General features: G+C 42.2%; 2 protein-coding genes across 2 annotated transcripts in view; both read left to right on the plus strand.

The window, feature by feature from the left end:
• Positions 1–17,789, plus strand: part of phc2a (polyhomeotic homolog 2a (Drosophila)) — a 109,440-nt gene extending 91,651 nt beyond the window's left edge. The window contains exons 13-14 of the mRNA XM_063208409.1: positions 13,687–14,014; positions 15,160–17,789. Coding sequence (XP_063064479.1) covers positions 13,687–14,014; positions 15,160–15,314 — 483 coding nt within the window. The 3' untranslated portion in view covers positions 15,315–17,789. The remainder of the gene's footprint in view (positions 1–13,686; positions 14,015–15,159) is intronic.
• Positions 217–8,931, plus strand: LOC134456839 (uncharacterized). Its single transcript, XM_063208410.1, has 7 exons — positions 217–393; positions 852–928; positions 1,019–1,199; positions 1,373–1,621; positions 1,798–1,969; positions 2,480–2,628; positions 5,698–8,931. The coding sequence occupies exons 1-7, from the start codon at positions 228–230 to the stop codon at positions 5,874–5,876; spliced, it is 1,173 nt and encodes a 390-aa protein (XP_063064480.1). The 5' UTR covers positions 217–227; the 3' UTR covers positions 5,877–8,931.
• Positions 17,790–21,430: the final 3,641 nt, after the last annotated feature.

Here is a 21,430-nt window from a genome sequence, read left to right on the forward strand (position 1 = left end):
TTTCCCCGTCATTGAATCGTGTAACTGTTGCAGCAGTTTGTGAGTTGCATGAATTTGCTTTATTTTGGTTTTAAAAAAATAATAAATGTGATTTTTCTCCATGCATGCTTTATCTGGAATGACGAATGCCACCTCACTGTCTCATGTGGTCAAGGAAACGTTTTTAAAGAAAATTGGCCCTTATAATAACAACACTTATCTCCAATTATTAACAGGTCTTCAATGCTATGAAGCTGCAGCTGTTCTGCTACGAAACCTTTCGCCGCCACGCCAGAGCGTTCATTGAACCGGCAATTCTACACCACTGGAATGTGACACAGGACGTCATTCTACAGCGGCTAATCCAGGAGGGCAAAGTGATCCTCGGTGGTGACATGAGGGCAGACTCTCCAGGTACACACCTCACACAACCTTTGTGTCACATCACATCACATCCATCCTCCCTCAGATACACTGACTTCCTGTTCATTTTCACATCAAGTTCAAAATCCTGCAGCTTGCTTACAAAGCCCAGCACCACCGGTTCCAACCTATCTCACAATTCTCTGCTGCCGATGACTTGCCCACCCCCTCTTAACGCTTCTCTGACACACTCCTTGTTTCCAAACCTACTATGTATCTCTGTTCTGGGTGACAAAAGGGCTTTTATTGTGGCTGGCCCAAAACTCGGGAACAGCCTCCCATTTTCCATCACCGTAGCTCTTCTATCACAATGCAAACTGACTAAGAGTTTATATTATGATTGCCATTTTCTTTGTTTGGCGATTCTGTGTCTTGAGTTGAAAAGGAGTGACAAAATATCATTGCATATGTTGACCAGTGGTAAATAATGTTCCTTTTGATAAAAACAGGTCATTCTGCAAAGTACGGGAGTTACACAATGATGGACCTACGTACTAACACCATTGTGGATATTCAGTTGGTTCAAGTGAGTGTGCTTTTTTCATCAGTGGTCATTATAATTTCCAAATCAAAGCCTGTGCAGTTTGTATGAATATTGTATTTCATGTATTCGCAGAGCAATGAGGTTGGTGGCAGCAATTGTATGGAGAAGGAGGGCCTGACTAAGAGTCTGACATTTTTGGAGGCGTGTGGCATTGACATTGACAGCATTGTCACAGATCATCATCCACAAGTACAGAAGTTCCTTACGGAGAGAAACATTAACCATTATTTGGATGTCTGGCACTTTGCAAAAGGTATATTGTCAGCCTTTTCCTTTTGAATTCTTAGTGATGCTTTTGGTGAGAGACCTTATGCATGTTGTCTGTGTCAAGTTTTAGGCTGCGTTTTGCAGTGATGCATTACAACAGACTAGAGTAGGCTATGTTTTAGTAGTATCTGAGTGCAGTTTCTTTCTCTTTTTCTGTAGGATTCTCCAAGAAGCTGGAAGCCATTAGTGAGCAGAAAGAATGTGAAAAGTTGAAGAAGTGGATGAAGGGCTTGGACAACCACGTGTACTTCACTGCATTGGGCTCCACCTCAGGGCCAGAGAGAGTTGCGAAGTGGACTGCAATGCTGAACCATGTCCAAGACATCCACACCCACGAGGATCCGCTTTATCCTGTGTGTGAGCATGCAGTCCGCCAGACAAGAGATCCTATGAAGTACCTCCAACCAGGTATTAATTCCACTCCACTTAACAGGCTACAGGTCAAAGCACTACACTAATAATTCAAATGTATCATGCTATGGTGTAGTCATTGTTTGTAATCATACATTTCAACACTGACTACTGAATTTAACTGCTGAGCCTCATGTTTTTGTTCCTAATGACTTTTCAATTCTTGACTACAGAAACTATAGTCTTCGAAAAGTTGGATAAGGTGATGACCAGCACAAGAACGCTGAACGACGTGGCAAAACTCAGCCCCCACGTCCAAACAACGCCATTGGAAGATTTCCATTCTGTCATCCCCCAATTTGCCCCAAAGAATGTTGTCCTTCCCTATATTGGAATGCTGTGCAGGTGAGATGTTTGACCTTGAAGTTCTCGAAAGTTCTTATAGTCTGATCTATCATTATTTAGCCAGGTTTCTCCAGCACTATAAGGCACGAAACGCTTAACACCTTGACCAGGCCCCCTGAAAAGATTATGTATTCTGAATGCATTTCATATTTGATTTACCAAAGAAAAAATATACTTTTAGGGGGTTTTCAGATCATAGTTCCTATGAAACTTCACAATATATGAAAAGCATTTTTTCCCAAATGCTTTATACCTACTTTTATTTATCTTTTACCACCATTAAAATCAGCATTTAAATGTTATGGAAATATTAGCGAATGTCACTTTTCCTAATGCTGTCCTTGAAATCAGATGAGAAAAAAATGACAATGGCTTTTATCGCATTTCGGAAAAGAGCTCTTCACATCCTTTCCCATGATGATACGTGGGTCTCTACCAGCTAACCCCCACCACAATGACAAATGAAAACTGTGGGAAACACCGTTTACACATTCTGTCTTGTACTTTCAGACTGTACTTGGCGGCTATCCACTTTAATGAAAACGCAAATCGACCACAGGCCCAGACTGCAGACAGTGTACCCCTCTTCAAAATCTCCTTTCCAAAGTCCAAGAAGGGAGGGTGCACAATTGAACGTCAGAAGATTCCACCAACCTTTGGTAAGACCTCAAAAGCTCAAGAATTTAAGTCCAACTACTTATGCATTCATCAAATTTACTGAGGTAACCTCCAACAAATAGGAATATAAAAATGTGATAAAGAGAATTCAACAAATTGTCGCTCTAGGATTATAAGGTTCTATCTGACATTTTGGTCGAAATTGAGTTATTGCCATAGTCATATTATAGTAGCACTGCTTTACGTCCTAGAATGTGTTTTTTAACGTTTTATGCATTTTTCACCGTTTAATCCTCAGAACCAGAAGGTTCTATCTGCAAAACTGCACTTCAACTTAGAATTATAGGGTTCTATCTGACGCAATTGAATGTAGCAGCTTTGCAAAGCGGCTAATCAGCTGCTTTTTCATTTGTTATGATACCAACGCATGTCTCCGGTCTCAGTGCTAACATTGCCTCGCAAAATGTTGCAAATATGAGCTTCTGTTTGCCATTCAAAGCAAGGATGGCGACTCCAATGCACCCCTGCTTATTTAATCAGCAAAAGGCGGAGCTATGCACCAAGTTGGACAGATCTTGCAACTTACAGTGACACTGATGTAGCCCACGTTAGAAAATTGAGGTCGAAACACATTCAAAGAACAAACGTGGCAATTCTTAATCCCATGCTTGCCAATTAGCTGTGCTTACGTGAGGCAACATTAGGTTTTGCATTGCGTTGGGTCAGTGCTCATAAAGTAGCCTATCATGGACATGACCAAACTTAGGCTATCAATATTAAGCCTACCTTATCACATAGCTTTTACGATGAGATGCTATCACAATTGATTTTACCAAGCTAAGCAGTCTCTGTAGGAAGATAGTAATGACAGCAATCTTTACGCATGTGTTCAACACTATAGACAGCGCTTGTATTGACCAAAGTGCTCGCTGGTTGCGCATGGTGTAGGCTACCTGCATGGTAATCTGACTAATATACAATGGCTTTGGTTCACTATTATTATTTTTTGACACATTTTGGTTCCCACTCCAATAATGGGACAAACGTTACAATAAAATATCGTTAGGCCTATCTATCTAGGGCGGCCTATCTATCTAATTTTGCCATGGCTAACCTTTCCCAGGTGCCACCTGTGGAACAGGTGCTGCATATCCTATTGGGCTTTTTTTGTTAATTTAATCCGATGGCTGTATAGTTCAGATTTTCTGGAGGCTTTTAGCATATTTAAGATTGTGTAGCTTTTATTAGGCCTATTTAAGATAATGTAGTGGTCTCAATGACAGATTACACTGACCCAGGCCAAGTGACCGCAAGAACCAAGGGGGCCCTAAAGCTCATCATCCACGCTACAGTTCTGTTTCAATATCACTTTTAAAACATTGTGCATATCATTATTCATCCCTGGAAAGTGAAAAACAGGTAGGCTACCTGGTAAAAGTGGGTAATGTATTATATGCAGCCCTGGAATAGTCTGGCAGCAATAGTGCAGTTTTACTGCAGTATGCAATATTTTAGAAACACAACTCCATACTATACAAAAATATTTCACTTAACTCTAATGCATATTTGAATTGTATTGCAGTGCTGACAGATCTACACCTGGTATTTACAGTAAATTACATAACATTAGGCCTACACTTACCATATGCCTTTCATCCAAAGGGACTTACAGTAAAAGGTATTGGTACAGGGTATTGGCTACAGTCCCTGGTGAAGTAAGAGGTTAGGTTCCTTGCACAAGGGCATCTCAGCCAGGGAGTGAGACACTGAGTGGTAGGGTGGGTTTCAAACCTGTAACAATCTGCTTTAAAGTCTCCTTAACCACTTGGCCAGGGGTGGAGAAACTTTTGCATCTGAACTATGAACACAAATCAGGATTTCCCCCTGCACTTTAGGCCTATATTGAAGGCGGCCACCTTCACAACAGACCCCACCTTCACTAGGTCCCCTGAAAATGCAACTTAATTGTATTGCAAATGTAATTCCTAAGAATACTTTACAAAATATGTCATATTTCATGTGAAGCTGCATAACATTAAAAGTATATCGGGCCCGGATAAGATGATTACGGCCCTTGGGGTCCATTTTTGGGCTCCATTCTGGTATTGTGTTAAAATTTGACTTTTTTCCCTCATTTTCTTAGGGAACAAGCCCCTGAACCCCTAATAACCAAGGGTTTCTAATATCTAGGTTAAACTCTATCTAACTACGGGTATTGTATAAATACATACAATATATACATATATATATATAGGCCTACAGTGGCCCGAAATCTCCAAATACCAATTAATATTCTTTAAATAGTGTTGTTACATTTGTATTAGTTGTATTGTATTAGTAATCTATGAGTTTTGTTCAGAAATCATTGTTAATTTCTATGTTTTGGTAGATAGAACCCTATAATTCTAAAAACATTTTGCGGTAAGGTTCTATCTACATTCTACCTGTTTAAAAAACACCACTTCCAAATGTTCAATGATTTAAATATTTCAGATTTAGAGTTCATTTAAGGTGTCTTTAAGTCTAGTGTATCAAATTAACATTTTCCATATGCCAATTATGATCTACAGAGTGCCCCAATTATACAGTGCTAAATCGCATCTTACAGTAATACATACAGTGGCCTGCAATCTCCAAATACCACTTAATTTTCTTTAAACAGTGTTGTTACAACTGTTTTATTAGTAATCTATGAGTTTTGTTCAGAAATTATTGTTTATTTTGATGTTTTGGTAGATAGAACCTTATAATCCTAAGAACATTTTGCGATTTCAGTGCAATAAGGTTCTGTCTACATTTTACCTGTTTTAAAAAACACCACTTCCAAATGTTCGATGATTTTAATATTTCAGATTTAGAGTTCATTGAAGGTGTCTTTAAGTCTAGTGTATCAAACAAACCTATTCCATATGCCACTTCTGATCTACAGAGTGCAAAATCTTTAAACCTCAATATCTCAGAACTGGTCAAAAGTCAGATAGAACCCTATAATTCTAAGGTGACGAAATATACATATATAGAAATGCAAACAGTTAAATGACAAAATGAAATGTGCATTTTTTTGTGCTTTAGTGTGTAATGTTGTGTGTGTATGTTTGTTCTGTGTGAAGGCTATGTGGATGTCCTGATGGACCTTATTTTGGACGAGGTCTTTGTGAATCCTGCGCCGTACACCGATGCAATGTTGACCATTCGTGTCCCAGAAGACCTGTCGGCGCAGTTCAACAAGCCAGACAAGGAGGAGGTCATCGCCAGATTTGTGTCAAGGTTCACACGTCAAGCAGTCTAAACCCGGTGTAATCTGCAGTCCCACGGATCATGGAATTTCTGGAATATCACGGAATTTCATAAAAGTTTTTCTAGTCATGGAATTTTCTTAACCGTTGTGTAAAAGCAACACCTTTTTTTTGTCTTACTGATAACACTACAACGCTTCACCAGAGACGGTTCAGTCTGCTCTAAGGGTGAAGATAATCTTCAGTTTTCACACTTTTAAAAACGTTTAAAACGTCATTTCTTTTCATGGAAGTGGTCATGGAAATTCAGGTTTTTTTTTGGGTCTGGAATGTTATGGAAAATCATGGAATTTTATATCTGAATTAGAGTGGGAACCCAATGCCCTTCATCATGGGGGTACTCTGCATGGATACACAGGAACACCCAGGCAGGACCACTCTAATCCTGTGACCCAATAAGCCCCAGCACCACAACAAAAATTGCCTGTGGGCCAAATACCTGAAGCGCCTGGAAGCAGAGACTTGCAGTAGGGTTGTGCCAACGGACAGCTGGCATCACGATGGACGCAAACATTGTGATGCCAAGGAATCCTCTACTTGTGTATTTTTGAAGCCGCTGCTATTGTAATAATTACGGTGCTTTGCATCAAAGTGAACTGAAACATTACCGTAAAATCCATAGTAGCAGCGGTTTCAAGGCTGAACTGACCGAGGTTGTCAACACACAAGCCTCAAGCAGAGTGAATTATAGCTACGACAAAAACACAATGGAATAAACACTTGTGAACTAAGCTTGACTATTGTTTGCTGCCGATGTGTTCAAGTAAGCGTCTGATTATCCAGGCTGTGCTCTCGCAGTGACGCAACACCTTCGGTTCAGCTATACTAGCTCAGGAAAACTGTTTGTTCCGTTACTTTCGGGTTCCCTCCTTAGTGGGGAAACACCACCCTCTTTGTCGGTAAGCAATCAACTTTCAGCATCACCAACGGTCCTGGGCACAGGTGTGTTCAAGGCAGTGACGTTGTTCAAGCAGACACGTTCTATTGGGACTAAGAAAATGTTTGGTTTAAACTTTGGCTCAGCCTTTTCTGCCCTCGACCAGTAGCAAACCAAGGGAGGTGGGTCAACCATGCCTTTTTAGAATGTTAGTTGTTATGCTCTTGGTTAGACCAAGTCTTGAAGAGATTTGAAAGTCATGATGATCAGGCTAGTGTCTGATGGCTTTCATTTACACTCACCTCACTTTTTTAGGAACACCTCTCTAGAGCTGGGTTGGACCCCCTTTGCCATCAGAACTGCCTGAACTGCCTGCAACAATACTCGGAAAGGCTGTGGCATTCCAACAAAGATAAATTGGTACTAATTGGCCCAAATTGTGCTAAGAACATATCCTTATGCCATTATATCTCCAGCCTAAAACGTTGATGTAAGACGGGGTTGACCCATGTTCTCATGTTGTTTACTCCAAATTCTGACCATTCCACCTGAATGTTGCAGTAGATGTCCAGACTCATCAGACCGGGCCACATTTTCCCTGTCTCTTATGGTGAGCCTGTCCAAATTGTTGCCTCATTTTCCTGTTCTTAGCTGACAGGAGTGCCACCAAATGTGATTTTCTGCTGCTGTAGCCCATTTACCTCAAGATTTGATGTGCTGTGTTATCAGGGATTCTCTTATGCATAGCTGTACCTCGGTTGTATGAGTGGTTATTTGACTTAATGTTGCCTTTGCATCAGCTCAAGCCAGTCTGGCCATTCTCCTCTGACCTCTGCCATCACCAACCCATTTTTGCCCACAGAATCGCTGCTCACTGCAATTTTTTTTTCTCTCGTACCATTCTTTGTAAACCCTAGAGATGGTTGTGTGAATATCCCAGTAGATCAGTCTTTTCTGAAATGCTTAAATCAAGCGCTTTAGGCACCAAAAAGCCATGCCATGTTCAAAGTCATTTAAATAACCTTTATTCCCCATTATGATGCTCGGTTTGAACAGCATCAGATCATCTTGACCATGTCTACATGCATACACTAAATGCATTGATTTGCCACCATGTGATTGGCTGATCACAAATTTGCCTCAATGAACAGTTGTAACAGGTGTTCCTTATATAGTGGCCGGTGAGTGTATTTCTGTCACCTAAGTTGTTGATGGAGACTCGTGAGGCAGTAGCTGGCCCTCCCCCCGGAGTAACATGACAATGAGCAACAAAACGTTCAGCAATTGCAGCAGTTTAACATTTCATGTTTAACGGAAGTTCAACTCAATGTTTAATCTCTATCCGCAGATGTCTTGTGAAGTAGCCACACAAGAGTGTGCACTTCTGATTAGGCCACTGTCAATAAGGTGAGCAAGCGGTTCCATGTCCATGGCTTCACCGCTAGTTCTAGTTGTGTCCATTGATTAACTGAGGAGGAAAAAAAGCATTCTCAAAATCATTTTTTTGTTGTTCTTATATTTGTTTGTATCTTATATATCGATGTGGTGTTCATATTTTCATATTCCTATGTTCCATTCCATTTTTCTTGATTGTGTTTTAATAATGTCTTGTAAATAAATCTACAAATACTCTTCATACTGTCTGCATTGTTGAATTATCAGGCTCTATTGCGTGGCTGTACTATAAACTATATGTATGTGGCTATGAGTTATTATTTTATAATCCTTACCCATGTGTTGGCGTAAACAGCCAAAATGGTGTCTGTATGCTCGTCCAGCGGTTAGTACATCTTCTATTCGAGTAAGATACTTCAAGCCTGTGCATTTCCTGCATCCATGTGATGACGCCCCTTTAGGAGACCTTTGGAGTTTTACGGTTGTGGGGAAAACTACCCCTTAGGAGACCAAACTTGAGTACTCCTTTGCAATGGATGGGCAGAGTTTGGATCCTCTCTGCTCAAACCCCCAGCATGCAAGCTTTCTCTTATCTACCCTATTTGCTCAAACCCTGGAAGATCCAGCATGCAAGCTGGATCTCCCACCACTTCCCTCGGTAGAACTGTGACCTAATAAAGAACAGATTAGACCTGATAGATCAGTGGTTCCCAACGTTTTTCTTCAGGGACCCATATTTTTACCATTGTAAGCTTTGGGGACCCAATCGTGCAAGCGCCCGCAAGAGAGGGAGTCACATGATACTCTGTTTCCTGCGCAAACTCATTAGGGGCCAAGCAGCGAAGCTGGCGAAGGCCCCTATAGTGTTAGCTGGTATTCTTACGATTATTATTATTACGTAGGCATCTTTCCTCTCCTTAGCAAGTCAATGGCAGCCCATAGAACCGTAGGTAGGAAAATGCTGTAAATTGGCACACACATTCAGGGCAGACTCAGCATCACCCACAGCGATTTATAGGTCCCCAGCCCCAACACTCTAGCGCCACCAGCAGGTCAAAGTTGCAGGTACATTTCTGCTTGTAACTTTTGAACCGCTGGGCCAATTTTCAAAAACTTGGTATCCCTGGAATCCTTGGGCCAAGACGAATCCAACGCACTCTATGACGTCATTTTCCGCCAGGATAGTTTTCCCGCCATTTTGGATTTTGTGAAATTCAATAAAAATGCTATTTTTCCCGCAATTGTTGACCAATTCACCCGAACCTTGGCATATAGTATCTCTAGACTAAGCATCACATGGGGTCTCAAGGAATATTAGATATCTTTTATAGTTTTGCCGTGACAGCCAATCAAAATTGTCGTAAAAGTGGTGAAACAGGAAGTGAGGTCATATCTCAGCAACTGTTTGTTGAATTAGGTTGGGATTTTGTACACACATAGTAGTCCATCCCATGACCTACCACAAAAAAAATCAGAACCCCAGCTCAAACTCTGTAGCGCCACCAGCAGGTCAAAATTTTAGCTACATTTTTGCCTGTAGCTTTTAAATCATATGCACGATGTAAAATATATTATTATCACTAGAATCTTTGGGTCAAGCCGAATTCAACGCACTATATGAAGTTATGTCAACGCAGATGGGAAATTCCGCCATTTTGAATTTTGTAAAATTCACTGTAAGTCTATGGTAGCCCATAGAACCATACATAGAAAAATGCTGTAAATTGGCACACATATTTGAGGCAGCATCAACATTACCCACAGCGAGTTATAGGTCCCCAGCCCCAATACTCTAGCGCCACCAGCAGGTGAAAGTCGCAGGTACATTTCTGCTTGTAACTTTTAAACCGCTGAATCAATTTTCATAAACCTGGTATCCCTGGAATCCTTGGGCCAAGACGAATCCAACGCACCCTATGACGTCATTTCTGCCTGGATAGTTTTCCCGCCATTTTGAATTTTGTAAAATTCAATAAAAATGCTATTTTTCCCGCAATTTTTGACCATTTCGCCCAAAAATTGGTATATTGTATCTCTGTACTGAGCTTTGTATGTGGTCTCAAGAAATATAAGATATCTTTTATCGTTTAGCCGTGACAGCCAATCAAAATTGTTGTAAAAGTGGCAAAACAGGAAGTGAGGTCATATCTCAGCAACCCTTTTGGCTAGGATTTTTCACACACATAGATGTCCATCCTATGACCTACTGGAAAAAAATTCAGACCCCCAGCTCAAACTCTGTAGCGCCACCAACAGGTCAAAATTGTAGCTACATTTTTGCCTGTAGCTTTTAAACCATGTGCACAATGTAAAATATATTATTATCACTAGAATCCTTGGGCCAAGCCGAATCCAACGCACTATATAACGTTATGTAAACGCAGAAGGGAAATTCCGCCATTTTGAATTTTGTAAAATTCCATAAAATGCTACTTGTCACACAATTTTTGTCAGAATTACCAGCAAAAAGGTACACATCATCTTCAGACTGATAGGCATTAGGGTATCCAAAGCATTTTTGATACCTCTTATCGTTTGGAGGTGACAGCCAATCAAAATTGTCGTAAAAGTGGCAAAACAGGAAGTGAGGTCATATCTCAGCAACCGTTTGTCAGATTCTTTTAGCTATTTTTTGCACACATACTAGTCAATCCCATGACCTCCCACAAAAAAATCCAGATTTCCAGCTCAAACTCTCTAGCGCCACCAACAGGTAACAGGAAGTGAGTTATATTTAGCCCTTTAAGGGATTCAAAATAAACTTGGTTCATGTGAGCACACTCCCCTCCAAGGAATGCACACCAAAATTGGCGAGATTTGGGCCAAAGGGGGCGCTGCAGTTCCTTCTGTTGCTGTGGCGACTCTGGCAAGTTTACTGCTTGGCCCCGCATTGCTGCTTGCAGCTATATTTAGTTATCATTTTATTCTTCAATTTGTCTTCAGTTAAAAATGGAATGACTATTTAATGCATACATCACTTACATTTTGTTGCTTCTATGCATATATTAGATTAAATGCTTTGTCATTTATTCAACATGGGCTGTATATGGTATTAAAATTAAACCCCTTAAAATCAAGAGGGCTTCCCGACCCACTGTGGATCTTTGGCGACCCATAGGTTGGATCCCGATTCCTGACCCATAGGTTGGGAACCACTGTGATAGATCCAACAGGTAGATCCAAATGTTAATAGTGTTACCTGTGGGATCTCCCTGTAGCATCTATTCTCCCTTCCTGTGGGCATTGTCTTGCAATTTCCACATTGGCACCTATTACAAAAATGGCAGTGTAATGCCATCCTGTTTTCAGGTAAATGGTAAATGCAGGCAACTGTAACAATGAAACATCTTTAGTGAAGTCATTGGTAAATGAAGAGTCAACAGGTGAGCATGGAGAATAATTTCATGCTGACCAGAATACAATCATGTTTTTGTATGCCATATACCTAACTACATGGACAACTAGTCCTATGCAGTTGCCTCCGACTGCTAAAGGTATATCCGCTTCCAGTCCCATCATTCCTACCACTCCTGTCCACCTATTTATAAATGTCAATTTTAAAAATGAAATACAAAATGTAAAACAATACAAATAATATCTATACAGAGATCAGTGCTGTTAATAGCACTTAAAACCAAACGACTGTTGTGAAAACAAAGCTAAAAAATATATGGAACAAATCAATCCACCCAGTCAGAAGTTATGGGCCAAATTTTTTTTCTGCCATCTTGAATTCAGCCATCTTGAAAGTGTTGGCCTCCAAAATCTAATCACTTCATGAACTTACCCTACAGTAGAGCAGTGGTTCTCAACCTTTGTTGAACAAACGCCCTCTCGACCTCATCATAAGCCTGCCAATGCCCCCCATAGTACTTGAAAAATAAAATGGACTAATGCAACTCAATGGTAACAGAGCCGCGCCCCACTCAGCTGCATCCTTCTCAACGCCCCCTGGGGGGCTGTACCACCGCTGTTGAGAAACACTACCCTAGAGCATCAACACACCGAATCTGGGAAAAATCCATCCATCCGGTCAGAAGTTATGGGCCAAACAAAAATTCGGCCATCTTGAATTCAGCCATTGTGAAAGTGTTGGCCTCCAAAATCTAATCAGTTCATGTGCCTACCCTAGAGCAGTAACACCGAATCTGGGGAAAATCCATCCATCTGTTCAAAAGTTATTGTGTTAACACAGCACAAGACTGTATGAGGCTATCGGAGGGAGGTTTTACCAACGTTCCACGCCAACTCTGCTAGTTAGCCTCCGTTACACTCCTCACTCCCAATCCGGGTCACGGCACCACTGTCATCTTGCACCTGTTCATTCCCCTCGGGGATCGAACGTGCAACCTCGTCAACTACAACTGTCCGGCAATGGGAGACACGGTACGATACCACTGGGCCGAGAGACTAGTTTCTCGGTCCAAAGGCACGAGACTGTATGAGGCTATTGGAGGGAGGTTTTTACCAACGTTCCATGCCAACTCTGCTAGTTAGCCTGCGTTACACATGTGCTCCGGATTTCACATATGATGGCAGTGAATTTTAAAGGTTTGGATTTGCGCCGTAAGACCACTCATTTTCGGCACGCAAGAAAGGTTATTTTAGCTTTTGCGCAAAACTGTGTTACTACAACATGCGCCTCGCATATTTGACGTGAACCGAGGCACAGCAAACCCTGCCACTGCACCGCGGCTGAAGTGGCTGCACGTCGGACATGCGATTTCTGTTGTGTAGTCCAAATAATTACGTATTTTTGCACGCACACAACTCAAACGCTTGCCAAGTGAAGTCGACAAACACACCATTAGTTATCTTTAATTCTGAGGTACATCATATATGTGATCGACGGAGGAATGCGAGGTGGATCGGAAAATAGCTTTGATCTGTCCATTAAAGCCCAGTCAAAAGTTTTGGCTTTCCCAGCCCCAAGAGCCGCCCGGAAGGGGTGGACACTTAGGTGCCCCATTCAGCCATGACACACAAACCTCCCCCTCCCCCCGCTCCTCATTCGCAAAGTGGTGCACTGGGGAAAGTGCTGAAACGGGGCTTTCTTCTCGGAGGCCAAATCTGCTTTTTCCGGGTTAATTTTGAGAAAGCGTGTGGATATAAAATCCTGAAACCTCTAAAAGCCCACATACAGCGACAGAATACCATGTCATAGGACCTTTAATTAAGATTAAGATATTGTAAACTTTTTGAAGAGTGACTTGGATTCTTTGCCTTTGCCATGGGTGCTGCTCCAAGTGCTCAAGACAGATGTAATGTACTGCAAACACTCTCACATGCACGTGTGCTAACGCTCTCAAAGTGAGAGGTCCGCACACTTAAAATCTTTTCTTTTATTATTTCATGGCTGATGAAGACTGAAGTCAAAACGTAATCCAGCCATGAAACAATAAAAGAAAACAAAAAGGATTTTAAGTGTGCAGACCTCTCACTTTGAAACTACAGTCAGCCTTTGCCTTGCACCTTTTCCTGGGATGTGCATAATCTTCACGTTTTAACTGTCGCTCCTCTCCCCTATCCAGCCGACCAACAACAACTCCACACAGCAGCATACGGGTGGCGGTGGCAGCGTCCGCTCGTCCCCTCATCCGCACATGGGCCGCGGCAGCCAGGGCGAGTCCAGCCAGTGCTCGGACATGTCCAGCTACGAGGAGCCCCCCTCTCCCCTCTCCGCCGCCAGCTCTGGAGCTCAGCGGGCCCCCGGGGGAGCCAACGACCGCGGCTCAGAACACAGCCACCACGAGCGGGACCACGATGGCGAGCTCCCGCCACTCGGCCAGTCCTTCCTTCCCAGTGACCCCACCAGGTGGAACGTGGAGGATGTCTACGAGTTCATCTGCTCCTTGCCAGGTGAGCTAACTTGCCAACACACCAGTGGTGCATTTCTCGAAACCATAGTTGCTCACTAAATTAGGTACTTTGTTTGCAATGCAATTTTACATCGACAACTACCCAAGTTGCAACTACGCTTTCGAGTAACGCATCGTATACAAAGGAGGCATCTTATACAAAGAATTGCTGGCCTGTGTTCATAGCAAGAGCAATCCGAGCGATGGAAGCGGCCGAGTATGCCCATTAAAAGCAGAATGCAAGCAATGCAATGTCAGTCCCAGGAGTGACTTATTTGTTGTGCTCATTACTATTACCTTGTTCAGGGCTGTGGGAATTACAGTTTGATGGATTAGGTAATTTAGAAATGTGCCATTTGAAGAGTGCTTCCATTAATTTTATGTCCAGGTTAAGTAGAGTTAATTGCCATCCATCCAGATGACTATACTCTCTGGGTTTTACAAAATTTGTCTTGATGAAGGATCCTTGTGGAACAAACACAGAAAAACTGACATTTGTGGCAGTCAAGCCCTAATTACTCTGATAATAAAGTGAGACTGAGGAAGTGTATTCGGTGTATCCCTCAAAGTTGTATTCGGATGTAACCTAATTTAGCAAAGATGTTCAATATGGTAATGTCACCAATGCAGCAAAGTGGAATCTAGTTGCGCCTCCTAAATGGTCTTAACTTTCTTTTGAACTCCATTTCTAGTCTCTTAAAGGGACACTGTGCAGGAAATGGTCAAAAAGGGTACTGCAACTATGCTGCTCATTGAAACTGGGCTGCCGATTGTCAAATTTGATCTTTACATGAAAGTTTTCTAAGTAATAAACAAATATTTTCTAGTATGGTCCAAGAAGAGTGATTTTTGCAGCTAAAAATGGCTATTTTTGGAAATTCAAAATGGCGGACCATGGAGATCCCCCTTTTCATGTATGAAAAGCGCAATATTCCCAGTCATAATGAATACTTAGAATTTGATAGTGGCGGTAAGTATTCATGAAAAAGGTAACATTAGTGAATGGGCAGCATGAATTCTGGAAATAAACAACTACACATCTCACAGTGTCCCTTTAAAGGGGCATGGCTGTTCCCCCTGGGATAAATACATGAGACTCTACTCTACTCTAACTTCTGCCCTCTGTTCCTCCTTCCCTCGCCTCAGGTTGCCAGGAGATCGCGGATGAGTTTCGTTCTCAGGAGATCGACGGCCAGGCGCTGCTGCTCCTGAAAGAGGACCACCTCATGTCCACCATGAACATCAAGCTGGGGCCCGCACTCAAGATCTTCGCCCGCATCAGCATGCTCAAGGACTCGTAGCCTTATCGTGGCGCTCTCTTTATCTCCTCTCCCTTCACGTGGAAGACCTTGTGTGATGGACAGACACTTTCTGAAAGACTTAAAGCCTCTCTTCTGGCTCTGTCTCTGCCTCGTTCTCTCTTTCTGTGGACCTCACATGACGCATGCAGACATGGCTCAAGGACTCCTTTCCTCTCCTCCTATCTCTCTCCTCTCTTTTACTAGCTTTGATTCTTTGGAAGACCTCACATGATGACGCACAGACACAAGAACACGCACACAAACACACACCCACTCACACTAAAGGGCTCCTCTTTTGCTGATATTATGGAAGACCTCACATGACCCACGCACACTTCTATCTACCTATCTATCTCTCTCTCCACTTCTCTATCTCTCCTTTCTGTGGAACACGAAAACACACGTGAGCTGAAGAACACCTAGTTTCCCCCCCTGTCGCTCATACTTTTACCATAGAAGACCTCATATGACACTGCACTACTCACACGCGTAAACAAACAAAAAAAACTGGAAGAGTCCAAAGCCTGTGCACTTGTATGCCTGTTGAAACCTCTCTCCAAAGGTGCTTTTGTGTGGGCGAAGAGTGACATGGAGCCAACACAAGAACACACACACTCTCTCACAGCCCTCTGCTGAACTATTGCCCTGGGGTGCATTTCTCGCAACCACAGTTGCTAACTGCGTTAGCTACTTTGTTGTTTGCAATGCAATTTCGCATTGGCAACTACCCTAGTTGCTAATTAGCTAACAATTACGCTTTCGAGAAACGCACCCCTGAAGGGATTTGGCCTTTAAAAAAAAATAATAATCAAAAACCGAACTCAAGTGGGTGGGTGAACATGTGGGTGGGTGGATGGATGGATGGACACATGGGTAACAAGTCAAGAACTGCTTGAAGGACTTTTTGAGCACATGTGGTTTTACCTCCCTTTGGACTTTAGGATATTGGTTTGGGCACAAGGGTACAACCAAGCCATTTTAAAACACTTGGGGGGCATTCTCATCTGAAATGTGAATGGTGTCATTTTTGTTCCAACTGGAACTGTGAGCGTTAACAAGGCAGCAAACAGATGCCCCCCCTCCACCAGTATAGTATGCCGGTTGTGCTGTTCAAGTGGTCTCTTGCTTTGCAATCGACTCCAAGTGTCCCTTTTGAACACACCAATAATGTTTGAAATTGTATTTGTTTAAAGGGAAGGACCCCTTTTAAATAGCAAGAATGGACTTTGATCACTTATTCCATTTTCAATGCTTGTCAAAGATGTAAAAGAAAAAGAAAAGATTGGCATTGTTCTAGGTAATGTGACAGGTTTTACTTGTAAATGGATGTGACCAGGTATTTTTTAAAACGAAAACTACTCTACTGCAATGTGCCTAATATTTATCAAAATGCATCCCAAAGATTTCCTTGAAGCGACCTTCTGCCATTTTTGGGAAAATGTTCATTTTACACCTGCCCTTGAATCAAATAATTAACCTTTTCCTGTTCTTCAATCCATTGTGAGTCTGCCAGCACAACTTGTACCTCCAAGCTAGCGTGCTAACTGTTGCCATCTGCTTAAATGATGTAGATTAAGAAGCAATTTCATCAGACTCGAATAAAAGCGGAAAGAACAAAAGAGAGGTAAAACATAATACATTAATTTAAGTCTATGGGAGGTGGCAAATGAACTCATTTCCAGACATGGTGTGACGTCACTTGCTCTCTTGCTCTCGTTCACCAGCCAATTCCATAGACTCCATATTGGTTTATGGGTCAAGTCAATCTGCAGGGATAACTAAAGGTATATAGGTAACACTTAACTTGACGCTGGTGTCATATGCATGTCATTACAGTGTCATGACACGCTCATAGTTAAGTCATAAACATTATGTCCATGTCAAACATTTGATGACTGTTTGCCTTAAGTGACAACCTTAGGGTTGTTTTTGCCATAACCGAATGTCACCTAAGACCAACAGTCCTAATGTTTGACATGGACATAATGTTAATGACCGTCATGACACTGTAATGACAAGCATATGACACCAGCATCCAGTAAAGTGTTACCGGTATCTATTACAAAGGCATTTCACCTCTTCATCACAGTTGCTCAATGTGGAAGACTGGACTTGTGACCAGTAAATGTATAGTTAATAGTGATGCTAGTTGTTCTTTGTGGCCGGGATACACCGTGATGACTCCTACAAAGCTGGAATGGATTATCAGGTTAGTTAAAAAAAGATCAGTTTCATCAGTATTTGTTTCATTCTTTTACCTCTGTTTTTTCAGTAGTTCTCAGCTGATGTGTTACAGTATGTTGCCATTGATAGTTCAGATGTATGTGATGTTCGGCGTGTTGGAAAAAGACTGATTCACACACATCAGATGTAGTTGTCCTCCAGCACTACCATGTGTAATCATGCACATTTCTGTGACAAGTCTCATTTTGTATATGAGGAATAAACCGTTTCCATAAGAAAACCACCCCACTGCATCAACGTGTCTTTGGATGCTTGCGTGTGCTTTGGCCCTCTTGAGCTAAGGAAGTCAACTACTGGATAGGATAACTACACACAGGAGGGGCAGTCTAAGCAACGTCTCAAATAATTCCCCATAACAGTTGGCAAAAATTGACCACTGTCCTTCCTTTTATCTGATTTCTGTATGTATGGGAATAGGTACAACTGCATAAGTCAGTTGTGAGTGACCTTTGTATTGTACCAATCGCTGAGCTCTCTGGCTCTGTTCTGCACAGCTTCCTGACACTGAGGCAGAGCAGGGTTGCCAGATGAGGCTGACCATTTCCAGCCCAAAAAATGCTGAAAACCCACCTGGAAGCACAAAATCCCGCCCAATTCTATTGATTTCTATGGCCAAAAATGGGACGTTTTTTTATCCATAATCCATTCTTACCTGCAGACGGACATCCTGAGCAACCCAATTAGGCGGGAAACCGCCCAATCTGGCAACACTGAGGCAGAGACGATCGACACACCAAGGGTCCTTTCCAATATCCTACCTCCCGTCCTCCCCAAGACCCTCCTTGTGGTCTCTTGATGATATCATAAGACGTCATTGAAAACAGAAGTTTAATTCAATATCTTGCAAAAGCACAATTGAAAGATATTTTTTCTCATTTGCAATCATCGGGATGCTGAAAGGGGAAAAGTCCACCCAAATGTTGTGGGTATGTTGACAGCGGGGCGTGTGGGGCGTCACGTGAAGCGGGAGTCAGGGAGTCAGGATATTGGAAAGACCCTACGACACATGACGAGACACTTCCTTCAGTGGAAAGAGTAGAAGTCCGCACACTGTAGCTCCGCTTTGTAAATATATTCAGGTCATACAACGTTTCGACCTAACAGGCTTTTCATTGACTCGAAACGTTGTATGACCGAAATACATTTTCAAAGCGAAGCTACAATGTGCGGACTTCTACTCTTTCCACTATCAGATACGCCTTTGTCCTGCACCTGGCCTCAGAGAGGTGGGATGTGCATACTCTTACTCTTATGAAGAGCCACTGCCCATTCATACACTCAACTTCAAAGGAGACAGGGAGACTGACATCCCTTGAGAAAGGACCAACCACGAGGCAGAGAAATTGACATTGATTTTTTTCTGGATTTCCTCATTTTCTTACCTGAAAATGCATGCCCAACAAAACACTCCAATACAATATTCTCTCTAAATGTGGCCTTTGTGTACCTGCCAGTTAACGCACGCACGCACACAGTACAAGAAGCCTGCAACAGATCCCCACTGTGCTACCAGACATGATCAACCATGGCACTTCTTGGTCAGCCTATCGATAATCTTTGTCTCAACACAGGAATCAGACGTGTTGTGCCGACTCCCATTCAAATAGTGACAGGACACAGCAATGGTTTTGGTTTTGTTTTTTTATTTCTTTTTTTCCATTTATTTACAAGCTTTAATTTGCTCTATCAGTATGAATTACAAGCACTTTAGGTTCAGCAACATCTCTTAGTGTTTTCGTCCTTCTCTTTTTGTTTGTTTTGTACAAGATGCTTGCTCTTTTTTAATTCCATTCCAAATGTTTTTAGGGGCCAAGCAGCGAAGCTGGCGAAGGCCCCTATAGAGTTAGTAGGTTTTCTTCATTATTATTCTCTAGTCACCATTCCTATCCCTCTGCAAGTCTATGGCAGCCCATAGAACCGTACGTAGGAAAATGCTGTAAATCGGCACACACATTCAGGCCTGGCTCAGCATTACCCACAGCAATTTATAGGTCCCCAGCCCCAACGCTCTAGCGCCACCAACAGGTCAAAGTTGCAGGTACATTTCTGCTTGTAACTTTTGAACCGCTGGGCCGATTTTCATAAACTTGGTATCCCTGGAATCCTTGGGCCAAGACGAATCCAACGCACCCTATGACGTCATTTTCCGCCAGGATAGTTTTCCCGCCATTTTGGATTTTGTAAAATTCAATAAAAATGCTATTTTTTTGGCAATTTTTGACCAATTCACCCGAAATTCGGTATATAGTATCTCTGTACTGAGCTACACATGGGGTCTTCAGGAATATTGGATATCTTTTATCGTTTAGCCGTGAGAGCCAATCAAAATTGTCGTAAACGTGGCGAAACAGGAAGTGAGGTCATATCTCAGCAACCGTTTGTCAAATTGGGCAGGGATTTTGTACACACATAGTAGTCCATCCCATGACCTACCACAAAAAAAATCAGATCCCCAGCTCAAACTCTGTAGCGCCACCAGCAGGTCAAAATTTTAGCTACATTTTTGCCTGTAGCTTTTAAACCATTTGCACGATGTAAAATATATTATTATCACTAGAATCCTTGGGCCAAGCCGAATTCAACGCACTATATGAAGTTATGTCAACGCAGAAGGGAAATTCCGCCATTTTGAATTTTGTAAAATTCACTGTAAGTCTATGGTAGCCCATAGAACCATACATAGAAAAATGCTGTAAATTGGCACACATATTTGAGGCAGTATCAACATTACCCACAGCGAGTTATAGGTCCCCAGCCCCAATACTCTAGCGCCACCAGCAGGTGAAAGTTGCAAGTGCATTTCTGCTTGTAACTTTTGAACCGCTGGGCCAATTTTCATAAACCTGGTATCCCTGGAATCCTTGGGCCACGACGAATCCAACGCACCCTATGACGTCATTTTCTACCTGCCATTTCCCGCCATTTTGAATTTTGTAAAAATGCAATAGAAATGCTATTTTTCCCGCAATTTTTGATCATTTCGCCCGAAATTCGGTATATTGTATCTCTGTACTGAGGTTTGTATGGGGTCTCAAGGAATATCAGAAATCTTTAATCGTTTAGCCGTGACAGCCAATCAAAATTGTCTTAAACGTGGCAAAACAGGAAGTGAGGTCATATCTCAGCAACCGTTTGTCGAATTAGGCTAGGATTTTTTACACACATAGTAGTCCATGCTATGACCTACCACAAAGAAAATTATACCCCCAGCTAAAACTCTGTAGCGCCACCAACAGGTCAAATTTTTAGCTACATTTTTGCCTGTAGCTTTTACACCGTATGCCTAATTTTGAAAATAATACTATCACTAGAATCCTTGGGCCAAGCCGAATCCAACGCACTATATGACTTCATGTCATCTGGAAGAAAAAAGTCCGCCATTTTGAATTTTGTGAAATTCAATAAAAATGCTACTTGTCCCACAATTTTGGTCAGAATGCCTTACAAAAGGGTACACTTCATCTTGGCACTGATTTGCTTTGGGGTATTCAAATAATTTTTGATACCTCTTATCGTTTGAGGGTGACAGCCAATCAAAATTGTGGTAAAAATGGTGAAACAGGAAGTGAGGTCATACCTCAGCAATCGTTTGTCAAATTTTGTTAGGATTTTTTGCACACATACTAGTCCATCCCATGACCTCCCACAAAAAAATCCAGACCCCAAGCTCAAACTCTCTAGCGCCACCAACAGGTAACAGGAAGTGAGCTCATATCTCGGCAGCTCTTCAATGGATTCAAACTAAACTTGGTTCATGTGAGCACACTCCCCTCCGAGGAATGCACACCAACATTGCCAACATTTTGGGCCAAAGGGGGCGCTGCAGCTCCTTTTGTTGCCGTGGCGACTTTGGCAACTTTACTGCTTGGCCC

The sequence above is a fragment of the Engraulis encrasicolus genome, chromosome 10, assembly GCF_034702125.1.
Source record: "Engraulis encrasicolus isolate BLACKSEA-1 chromosome 10, IST_EnEncr_1.0, whole genome shotgun sequence".
NCBI lineage: Eukaryota > Metazoa > Chordata > Actinopteri > Clupeiformes > Engraulidae > Engraulis > Engraulis encrasicolus.

Bases quoted from the DNA above. Each gene is read 5' to 3' on its own strand.
- LOC134456839 (XM_063208410.1), top strand. From the start codon at position 228: ATGAAGCTGCAGCTGTTCTGCTACGAAACCTTTCGCCGCCACGCCAGA. The intron at 929-1,018 runs GTGAGTGTGCTT...ATGTATTCGCAG, and splicing joins TGGATATTCAGTTGGTTCAA to AGCAATGAGGTTGGTGGCAG. The intron at 1,970-2,479 runs GTGAGATGTTTG...TTGTACTTTCAG, and splicing joins TATATTGGAATGCTGTGCAG to ACTGTACTTGGCGGCTATCC.